Source organism: Pygoscelis adeliae, unplaced genomic scaffold, assembly GCF_000699105.1.
Source record: "Pygoscelis adeliae isolate BGI_AS28 unplaced genomic scaffold, ASM69910v1 Scaffold22, whole genome shotgun sequence".
NCBI classification, from domain to species: Eukaryota; Metazoa; Chordata; class Aves; order Sphenisciformes; family Spheniscidae; genus Pygoscelis; species Pygoscelis adeliae.
Window position 1 is genome coordinate 2,067,734 of NW_008824350.1, and position 12,090 is coordinate 2,079,823.

The 12,090-nt window shown below is 37.3% G+C and overlaps 1 protein-coding gene across 1 annotated transcript in view; it reads right to left on the reverse strand.

The window, feature by feature from the left end:
• The window catches only part of STARD9 (StAR-related lipid transfer (START) domain containing 9), a 119,308-nt gene that overhangs the window by 46,761 nt on the left and 60,457 nt on the right, over positions 1–12,090 (reverse strand). Inside the window, exons 17-21 of the mRNA XM_009319203.1 lie at positions 7,119–7,170; positions 6,299–6,436; positions 5,304–5,386; positions 4,168–4,271; positions 1,917–1,964 (exon numbers count right to left, since the gene is read on the reverse strand). Coding sequence (XP_009317478.1) covers positions 1,917–1,964; positions 4,168–4,271; positions 5,304–5,386; positions 6,299–6,436; positions 7,119–7,170 — 425 coding nt within the window. The remainder of the gene's footprint in view (positions 1–1,916; positions 1,965–4,167; positions 4,272–5,303; positions 5,387–6,298; positions 6,437–7,118; positions 7,171–12,090) is intronic.

Here is a 12,090-nt window from a genome sequence, read left to right on the forward strand (position 1 = left end):
TTATTTTCCCATGTTTAATTCAGTGTGCTATAGGTATATTACAGAATATAGCAAACAGAGCTTTTAGAAAACAAAAAAGGGGAGTTGTGGGATTTTCTGCAATTAAGTAAAAATGACTGAACGATGTTGCAACGTGGTAGATAAGGGTTTGGCAAAATCCAATAATTAAGCTGATTTATGACTTGCAGAAAAGTTGTGTACAAAGAAAAAGGAACTTGGTGATAAGTAGGAAACAATAAATAAGAAACGGAACATCATTAAAAAGGTGGAATGTAATTTGGAAGGACATTTGGTTAATTATAGAGCTTGTAACATATTTAAAACACAATCTGGCTTTTTATCTTGTATCCTGTTTCAAGATCCTGTTTATTTGTAATCATGCTTTGGATAAAGACCAAAAATGTATTTATAGCTCACAAGTTAATTATAAATACTTTGTTAAGAAGCAAATAAAGTAGACATGATATCTGCTTCATATTGAAGAAGTCTCTGTCTCGCGTCGTTATACAACAGTAGAGGACTTTGAAATTCTAGAGCACTTTGAAATTCTCAAATGAAAGCTGTTAGTAAGAACTCAGAGTATTATTTTTACAAATATTAGCTGGACATGTTAACTATACCACATTAGAATAACAATTGTGTTGTGTTCTCCAGCATCAGATGCCATATCTACAGGCACTGTTTCCTTTCCAGTCCAGTAGAATTTCGCACATTCTTATGATTTTTTTTTCCCCCCCGGTTTAACAATGTTGGTATTTTCAAGGAAAGAGAGCTTAAACCAGTTCCAAGCAGCTAAAATTAATTCAGTGTACTGCTATACCACTGGACTCTAATGGAACAACTCCTGTTTATTTTTTAAACCAGCAAGAGAACAAAATCAGGGTTTATATTTATATGTAGTATGGTATTAAGTCAATGACAGGAGCAAGAACTTCATTATCTACTTATTTGTGGTGATGCTATCATATGATGACTGATGGCCAGCCATAAGCCTTCTGTGTGTTTGCTGGCTGACAGCAAACATCAGAAGTTTGAAGCGCTGGGGCTCTTCTGAGTAGGGTGTACGAGCAAGCAGCCAAGTAAGAGTACAATGAATCACACCTCTTTTCAAGGAAAGTTTCATGCCTAAAGGTTTAATATTTGGGTGCAATGGTAGAAATTTGTTTTCTCTCTCATTTCTCAAAATATTTTACCATACAATTAGAGGTTAAACTGGTAATTCAACCCATGAAAAGCAGATGAGAAAAATGTCACTGTACTGACAGCATGGGAGATAAGACCCATGTCTTATCTGTAATCATTACCGTAATATATATGTTCATATGCTCTGAAATAAAAAATCCAGGAGAAAGCAAAGTACCATCAGTTCCTGATTAAAGAGTACTTAAACCCATGGAAGCCCAACAATTTCTGAATTATTTTTGTGTGCAGCTGCTGTGCTTCTTTGCATGAATGAATCATGTTCTATGCTAGGACTTCTTTTTTGGACTCTTCCATAAAGCCATTTTCTTCTCACCAGATGAGAACCCAGTTTGTCCAAGGAATTTTCAATATACTAATAAGTATTCACAGTACCAACTACTGACATAAAATTTAATATATTTTAGGGTTCTTACATATTGTAAATTGGTGGCAGCTTCAGCGTAAACCCCACTGTAGTCATGGCTTTAAAATACAGGTTACACATGCAACTAAGGTGCAAACCATTTGCACAAGACCAAGGATGAAGAAAGAACATGGTTGCAGAGACTTGCCTATAACTCAGTTGCATGTACAGATTCTTGTTTCAATATGATAAAGTCAAATTGAAGCTTGAAGCCTAGTTTGCATCTGTTCTGGAGGCAATCAGTGTAGCACAGGAGGAAGACAAAGCTAGAGGGGCCATCAGCAGGATTTAGAGACGTTAATATTCTTACCTTAGTTCAGGAGAACATTTGTTTTCTTTACAGTTTCTACATTTCTGACTGTAAAAATAAAAATAGGAAATCACAAATATGTTCAAAAAGAAGGCAAGAAAACTTCATGAAGCCTATTATACACAGCGATGTTATTGTAATTTTCAGTAGAGGAACACTCTAAGATGCAGATTGCTAGCAGCTGGGAGAGCATCAAGAACTATCAAGTGAGAGGGGGGAGAGAGAGGGAGAGAGAGATACACAGACACACGTAGCTTGCCCTGTTCTTATGTTTTCCTCTAAGCATCTCCTGACAGATACAAGACCCTGCACTAGGTGGACTTTTTACTGATGAGCAAATAAGAACTCCCTGTAGTCCACTTAATCCTGTATTACTGTTTGCAAAGTACCTCAGACACACCTTTTAGTACTTGACATTGACTTTTCTTCACGAAAGCTGGACATCTGAGAGACCACATGTATCTCGTATTATTCTCATATTATAGATCTTAGGCTAGATGTCTCAATCATAACCTCCTCCATGAGCAAAACTACTTGTCTGGACAGAAACACAGGCTTCCTGGTTACTGTAAAGGAAGGCTGAGTGGATCAATTCAGTTTACCTTTGCCAAAAAACTATTCAAGAGCAAAAAAAAGACCACTGGATTATGTAAGGTGAAAGACAACTAATATTAGACATAGTTTATAGCTTATTTCTGTAAGAGATGGACATTCATAAAAATCAAGTGAATGCAATACCATAATGCTTTTAATTTTCATTGAAGTAACCATTTGAAACACTCTAGGCAAGTATGAGGGTAATGTTAAGAAATATATATGCATAGTCCTGTTCAAGTGATTAAAAAATTGATCAACACAAACAAATCTGCTATCTGAACGTGGTCTAAAAAAAAAAAAAAAATCAATCAGAAACATTCTTCAGTTTTGTCAGGTTAAAAAGGGGAAAACCAAGTGCAATTCTGTGCTAAACTGTTCACACTGCTTGGGGATTTCTGCAGGTTTTTCTAGGACCGTCAACAAATTTCTGTGACAAAAGCTCTGCCTCTGATGTTTATAGCCATGTAAAGAGTAACTTGGTATCTACTTTTGAAGGTCATTAGACAAGCCCTTATTTTTAAATTCTTTGTAATTTTTACAAAGAAAATAACAGCAGTGATGTGTAAAAGGTACCTCAGTACAGAAACAAAGTAAAAAGCAAATGCAGAGATTAGATACATTAAAGAGAACACATAGAAACACACTACCCAAGGTGGAAAGCAAGCCACTTGACTAGAAGTATGAAGAGATGTTCAAAACAGAAATAACATTTTATGCTTATAAAAACAAGATGAGATACCTCCTCTAGAAAGAGATAAGATTCCCAGTATGTTACCACACCAAAAACACTCTAGCAAGAAGCAGAACTATCAACAGATATGAATGAGAAGATGGCTGTTTCTTGCCTTTAACAGGTCAATTGAATGTGCCAGGCTGAGAGGAATTAAAAAAGAGAAAGAACCCAATTACATTTAATTCTGTGATGCTCTGTTTTCAATGTTATGAACTGAAACACAGGAGATATCCTAATTAATTTTCCTGATACCTATTAATCACTGTCTCCATCACACCAATCCTTTCCCTTTCAGAAAGGCTCTGCCACGAAAAGCGTACACTAGACACTGTGAGTATGAGCAGCTCTTCAGCATTTTGGAAGCAGTCCATGCCTTTATTTACTGATCAGTTTTAAAAAAAGAGAGAATCACAATGGCTTCCTGAGATGAAGGGCTCAACGAGGACTTGAACTAAAAGGTCTTTATGAACAAACCAACCTTCTGATTTCCACAACGGATTAGCAGGGAAACTGAATTGGTAATAATTACCTTGTCTAGATCATATCTAGAAAAGTCTGTTCTGTGAACTGAAGTAAGAATATTGTAAAAATTATAGATTAGCTCGTAAATCAAAACAGCTATAATGCGGATATGCAAGTGAACTGAATTAAGGCTGTCTGACAGTCTCATCTGAGGCATTTTCTTGATTGTGCATCAGTATTCATCGTGCATCAATAAATAATTTTTCAGGTTTGTTGCTTGGATATCATAACACTGTATATTAGACAGTTGGCCAATGCATTTTCTCAGACACTTTTATTTGATCACTTGAAAACATGATGGGACCTTCTCTATACACAACTTAGTTTTGTCTGAACCAAGTCCTGGGTTCAGACATCATCCCACATGAGAAGTTGTTTGCTTGGTTTTTTTAAACTTACTTGTCAAGAGAAGAAAGGATATAGTGAGGAGAATGGGTGCAACCTCCATCCAAGTTGAGCCAGTCCAAAGCTCCACAACTCAGAATGGGTGGGGTTTCATTAATCTACAAAACACACAACATGAGAACAGGAAGAAAAAATATCACAGCAACCCAGGAACTTCCAAGTTACCGTTAATACCACCGTTGCTAACTACTGTGTGCAATGCTGCATAATACCTCCCATGTGAGTTTATAATCTCACAGTTCTGCTTAGTCTTTGATAATTTACAAAATTGCTAAGTATTTGTTACTGAGTACACCTCTTCTTGTAGCTCTGTTTTAATGTACTGCATGTTTCATTAATCAAGAGATTAAGAACGAAAACAAATGGAAGTTAAGCCCCTTATCTCAACTACAGAAGTGAGTACCAAAGGACAGTTGAGAGGAAAGTATAAAACGTTACTATATGAAAATTCATTTTAAGAGGTAGATTCTTGCCAATATCAGCTGGTAATATGGTTATGTCCTAAACCAGAAAACTTACAGTCTTTAAGTTAGGTTTTTTAGTTATATATGCCAGTCATTTTAAGAATTATCTAATTTTTTTGATCATTATTGAACTAGCTGACCAAATAATATCTTGCAGTAGTTAGTTCCTGAGATTAACATACCAAGAAATATTTTATCTATTTCTGATGTATGTAACAATTAAGTGCTTTCAGAGTCAACAATACTCAAGCACTTAATCCCATAAGTTTTCCATTTCTTCTAGTATACCTCATTCGGGATGGTGAAATGACAGAGAAAGAAGACAATTCAGAAAATTATCAAATGTGGAAAGATTTTTAACTGGTCTTTTCACTGCAGCATTCTGCCTTTCTGTTTCAATCCTACTGTAGTCACGACTAGAAATAGGAAACACTAAATTATTCAAGAGATCTGCATCATCTTTTGCTAAGCACATCTGAAAGAAGCGCTAGCGTCCTCCCACAAAAGGTTTAGTGTCATTACAGACCATTAGATGGAGGAAATGAAGCAAGTGAATACGATGATGAGAAGAAATATTATCTATATCAGGCTTGCTTTTAAGAGGGAAAATAATTAGGAAAATCAATGGACCATTAGGAGGAAAAAAAATACAGTTTTAGAACTTACTGATCTTCTTTGTCTTAAGATAGCAGCTTCTGCTGGGTGATTGAATCTAAATTTATGAGACTTCCCAAGGACAACAAGAGCCCCTGTGAACAAAAAGTAATTAGAAATCTAGAGAGACATAATTCATCAGTTGGTCCCTAGAATGTTAGCAGTTTAACTCCAGTATACAGACTACAGCATATACAAACTACTACAGAATAGTAAGTTAAAAAAAAAAAAAAATATTCTGACCAACAGCTTTCTGACCGTCACAGAGCAGAGAACTATTTTTAAAATTTGCCACTATGGAACAGCAGAGTTATCATTCTGTAACAACAACATCCAAGCAAACTAACCTTGGAGATCTCTGCAAACTCAACGTAACAGTAAATTCCCTGTTCATATTAAAGACCAGCATGACTTCATATCAAAAACATAACCAACCCACTGCTGGAAACTTGTTTCTACACTCTCTCTTTTTAAGAATCCAGATCGCTGCAAGTTCCCAGAAACTGGATTGGTTTATTTATTTTAAATGACCTGAAAATATGGGAGCCTGATCCATTTCATCTGAGCTCATTTACCATAGCCTATGACTCAGTGGCTAGTACCCTCCACCTAAACACACTGTGAAAAAGTTGAAGTTCATTTCAACCATATTACGTAATTGCCAAAAACCCCCACCAGTGGTCAGCTGGCTTACAGCCAGCCTCCACTACTTTCCACAACAGTGCCTCTGACTACAGGTCTTCCCTTTTCAGAAGGCTACAGACTACTGCTGCCAAAAGGGGTCTTAATATTGTCACCTATGTCTTCTGTACCCCTTCTGTGGGGTACTTAATTTATTTGTCCCAGACTAGAAGCTCTAGCCATGGATCAAACCTTGTGGTGCTAGGCAGCAGTACAAGACTGAGAGATGTATTTCTTAGATCTGCATGAGTTCCATAAATCCTTGTCTCTAACCTCCAGAGGTAAGTTGATTATAATGCAGCATTCACAGAAAAAGCAAGCCTTACCTTGTGACAGACGACATGATCCAGCGACTTCACATCCATTCACAGTGCAGTGTGCGCCCTGAACTGGTCGCAGTGTCACAATCCCACTGTTGTTGTCTATCATACAGTGGTCCCTTTCAATCCACCGCCCCTGCAAAACTACAATGTATAGATTTGTTTTATCTCACCTGTTAAACGGGCTGGGTTTGCACTATTTTCCTCAGAATGAAGTACCACGCACTGTTTGGCACTATGACTGCATACTTCATACCTCAGAGAATTATGTCATGTGCAGAACAAGGAGATTAAATTGTTGCCTTTGATTGCTAGCCAAGTACCCAATCACAGAAAAAACTTGATTGAAAATAGGGAGTTGCTCTTTTAAAGTATTTCTGGTTCTGGAAAACTATACACTACTTTCTGATTTGTGAGCTGATGTGCAAATTTTTCTACTGTGCTGAATTTTCTTATTGCTATTATGGCATTTATTTTTTATATTTTACTAACCTACTGGTAGAAAATAATCAAACTTAACCAAACTTAGCAGAACTAACCAAAGCTGAGATTCCACAAAGTTTCCAATTTCAGTATAAAGTTTCAACTCCAATTTCAGTATAAAGTTTCAACTCTCTATCATAATTTGATAGACCATTGACTTTTTGACCTCTTAAACGAAACCGAAAAAATTTAGCCAACTTAAACAATTATTCTCTTCTACTTACCTTCTTCTATAAAGAAAGCTGACAAAGAGAAACATTACCTAGCTATTACACATGACAAATGTAACCTCTTGGTTTGACCTGACCATATCATAAAATAATTTGTAATATCATTCTCTTACCAATGTCTTGGTCTTGGTCTGAATCACTTCTTCCAATTTTGGTTGTTCCTTCCTAAAACAAGAAAAGAACTAATTTAAAAGTTGGTTACTGAAAGTGGATTATATATAATAATTGAAAAAGCTTTGGTACAGCATCTTAGCAAACACCTGAAATAAATCACCTCTGAATGACTGAATTGTTTAGAGCAAATTCTATCTACTACTTTGCAATAATTCAGCCTGCTATCCCCCATAGCGATGCAATTACTTCTTATCCTGCAGCTATGTCAGCTTCTCCTATTACGACCCCAGTAGATGAAGTAACCCTCAGTGGATGATTTTTGGACTGTGCTTGAGACAAATATTTTGAATATGAACACACATTCTGATGATTTGAACTTTTACAGTGAGACTTGTTGTTTGAAGAAATGAGGTAACTCTTTTCATAAATATCCATGCAGGAGGAAAGAAGCTGCAAAATGATTATTCAGTTAAATAGGCTTTTCAGATATAAAAGTAGCAGAATTCCTATTTTGTAAGGGAACTTTGTCATAGGTTATGAATTCTTCAAACTAACTACTAAAGAAGAACTTTTTTCCAAAACTTAAATGACATTTATAAAAAGTCTTCTTGGTGATTATGGTACATGGGCAAGTTCCCAAACTTGAAGATTCAATAACTTCAAAGAAAAGAACTGCCTAGGAACAAAAGTCTCCAGAACAAGCAGACTCAAACCATATTATGGGCCAGTGATGGAAGGGAGACAGTATTCTTATGGTACAGTACAAATATTAATAAAACAGAGTAATTTAATCAATACTATGAGAAAAAATTACCAGTTCTATCTTTTTCCTTAGGAAAACAAAGCAAGATCATTTCCCAGCTCTGAAGAGACACTATACTTGATTATTGTAAACTGATTAGTGAATGCGCTCTAAAACTACTTTAGTGGCAACTCTTTCAGTCATATTAAAATTAATTACAGTCATTAAACTACTTGATTTTTGTATTCTAATTGGAATAGATTGAATATGCTTTCTGCTCCAAGCATATTATAACCTAGATTTAAAGACAAAGCAAGAAGTAGTAATCGGAAGCCTGAAGACTGGGAAAAGGGAAGCTGTGCATTACTGTAAGATGATGCGATTATGGGTGATTATGGGTAAATCACAGTCGTTTTGCACATTGGAAGGAAAAGGAATGATTATCATTCAGTTCCTCATAGAGCTCAGCTATCTGAACCAACTAACAGAGCCCTCTGCTACAAGCCCTGCTGAGGCTCCCTCGCTGGAAAGGCTGAAAGCTAGATTGTGCGCAGTGCCCCTGTGTGGGAATAGGCAGCTCGACGACAAGCATTGCGGAGTTTGATGACCGAGCCTTGTGTCCTTGAGAGGAGAACAACAAGTAAGAAGAACGCGAAGGAGAAAGTGGAAAAGTACCGAAGGAAAATAAAGCAATATTAACAGTCAGAGAACGGCTGTGTTTTTAAAAGAATAGCCTATGTGCTTGTGTGTAGCTACGCGTGATCAAAAGGCTGTGCCCTATCAGTAAGCTGCTGATAGTGCGTGAACACTTGAGTTTTGTATAAGAGGAAAAGTTACACCATAATAAAGGTCTTTGGTTGCTGCCTGCCAGAGTCCGTGCCGTTAATCCCCACAAATGGTGCCCAAACAGGGAACCAAATTATATATCAGAGCACCGGTGGGGAGCCCAGCTGAATGAACAACAACCAGCGGGAGACGGAGAAGTCTCAGGGAGAGCTGGAGCCGGAACTTTGAATCATCGCCTCGTTGGAGCAGAGGTGAGCAGCTGGGAACTTAAGAATGGGATCGCAACTAACGAAGGAGGAGGAGTCTATACTATGTATTTTTAAGAAGCTATTAGAGAAGCGTGGGATTAAGTATGATGATTATACCCTCCGCCTGTTGCTTGCATGGCTAAAAAGAAAAGGGATTCCACCGGACTCAGCAACAGCCTTTTGGGTAGAGACTTGGGATAAAGCTGGGGATTTGTTATGGGACGCGACGATGAAGGGGGAGGAAGCCGCAAAAAACCTGCTGACTACGTGGCGGCTGATAGCAGATTCGTTAAAGCAGTTAAAAACTGACAGTGCCGCCCATCAAGCGATGGCAACAGCCACTGCCCCGGACCCGGTGGGCCCGGCTCCCCGGGGCCCCGCTTACCCAAGCACCCCTTCCTCTCCAGAAAGTGATGGGGGAGCAGCTGAGGAACAAAAACCCCTGACTGCTGTGCTTACGGACCTGCGGGTATCGGACAGCTCCTCCTCGCGGCCCATACAGACGCGAGAGCAGTCACCCCGCCGGGGAGAGGATCTCCCTGGTTATGACCCGGACAGAAGATGGTCGAAAGGTCGGTTTCTGCAGTCTTTATTATAAAACAAAAAGGGGGAGTTGTGGGAATAGGCAGCTCGACACAAGCATTGCAGAGTTTGACGACTTCTAAGCGCTTTTTAATAAATATTTAATGTGTCCTTGAGAGGAGAACAACAAGTAAGAAGAACGCAAAGGAGAAAGTGGAAAAGTACCGAAGGAAAATAAAGCAATATTAACGGTCAGAGAACAGCTGTGTTTTTAAAAGAATAGCCTATGTGCTTGTGTGTAGCTACGCGTGATCAAAAGGCTGTGCCCTATCAGTAAGCTGCTGATAGTGCGTGAACACTTGAGTTTTGTGTAAAAGGAAAAGTTACACCATAATAAAGGTCTTTGGTTGCTGCTTGCCAGAGTCCGTGCCGTTAATCCCCACACCCCTGCTCTGGAGTAATTATCAAGTTATATATCAGCTTAACATTCAGTGGACCTCACCACAAACTATCCACCTGGTTTGGCCACAACTTGTAGAAAACTTATGATCCATATGGCCTTTGACTCACCTCACACAATCAAGTGAGTTAGCAACATGTATTTTATACAGAGAGAGGTAAACCCACTCCTAATAAAAGACCTCTTTATCAATTATCTTCTTGACTAAACAAAGAAATAGTTATTGTAATTCCAAAAGAAGCTTTTTTCCCAATGTTATGAAATAACTCTCTGCTAATACAATTTAATTCAGAAAAGTATATTACAGTAGTATTGGCTCATGAAATTCACAATAGTATCCCACTCAGTGGAGTGATTCTGGGTGAGTTTAAGTACAACTAAAAATTGCAGCTGAGAGCAAGGGTACAGATATGATACAAGCAAACTAACTCAACTTAAAGAAGAACATGAAACAAAAATAACCATAACCCAGGCCCACGTCGATTTCATTTTTTCAAATACTATTTCTGAGCTAATAATTTAAATATTTATACTCTTTCCTAATTTAATACCGAGTATTCTACCTGAAGACATGAAAGACAGATGATTCAGATGAAACGATTGCACTTCACCTTAACATATCGACGTACATCTTCATATCTGTTGAAGTGCTTTTACATTGTTACCCTCTTCTGGCAGTATTTCCTGACTAAGGGTAGAATTCCCAAGGCGCATTATAGAACCATAAAGACTGAGATTGCTTTCCCCCTTCAGTTTTGGGAATACTCCCAACTTTCAAAAAAGTTTGTGAAGTACATCTTTTTCTAAAATAATATAAACAAATCCCGTATTTTTAAGCTATGCAAAAAGGTCAGTTAAATTATAGGGAAAACATATATTTTTGTTAATGAAAGCCAGAAAAAAAGAACAGAACCTAAGAAAGAAAGGTTTTTTAAGCATAGGCACAGCATTGATTAGTGCAATTAATACTATGGAATATCAAGAGACTAAAAGAGTAACACAATGTTTATTCTACATGATCTGAAAATTGCTGCCATGACCTCTCTCTAGAAGTACAATATGAAGTGCTGTTATATGTTGAAGGCCTAATATGTAAGGAACTGCTAATGTTTTACCTTCTTGCTGTTCAGATGAAGGTAATAGACATCAGATTCTAAAAGATGCAAAGCACAAAGGAAAGAAAAGGCAGCATCTAGGAGCAAAGAAAGAGGGGACAAAGATGTTAGTGCGACAGAGAGACACTAATGACTTCAGAAGGTGACCCTTCAAATGAGGTTTCTCCATTAAAATGAATATCTTAAATTACTTCAGGTGTTGTCAAAATTAGTATGTGAAAATATTTGCTGTTTCCAAAATGGCACATAATGGAAAAACATTTACGTAGTAGCAATCACTTTTAATAAATATTTAATGTTAATGTAGGATTGAGTAGTTCAAGTTGCATGTTGATCAGCACTGGACATGATTACTTGGTCCCTAATTATTACCTGGTACAATTTCTTTGTACTGGCATGAGAAAAATTAGTAAGGTTTCTCTTTAAACATGATAAAGAACAGCATGATTTCTGTTTCAAAGATTTGTTGTGACTTTTTAACAGGGAAAAAAATCCTGTGTCCCTAAACTATATTAAGTAGCACAAAACCTAGATTTGGATTAAGGTATTTTATTAGTAGACAGATACATCATTTTCAACCACATTTAAACACATATTTTGCTAATGAGTGCACCTCTGTAGAGGTGCCCATCCATCATTCCTGTTATGTTAAACAGCATCAATATTTCAGTAATTTCCATTCATTTAAACAAAATTTAAAAGTTGAAGTCCAGCTTAGCACTGACTTATTAAAAAAAAACAAAACTAAAACTATTTGACCTAGCCATGCACATCATAAGCCACAATGTGGAGTAATACAAATACAACGATATGGAAGTTTCTTGGTGAAAACCTTGCCTTAAATAAGCAGCTACACAGCAAAACAATATCTATGAGGCCAAGATTTCTACCTGATCCTGGAAAATAGCCACTCAAGTGGGATCACAAGTAATTACCATTCAAGCTACACACCTGGAATCTACTTGGTAGGCCTGGTAGGGTTAGAAGAGTAATATATAGAAGTCATTGCCAAAGCAAGCTTGTGCTTGTTAAAGCTTACTTTTATCTTTGATCTACACATGTACAAGTATTCCAGTCTCAAGTGTACAAGTACCTAGT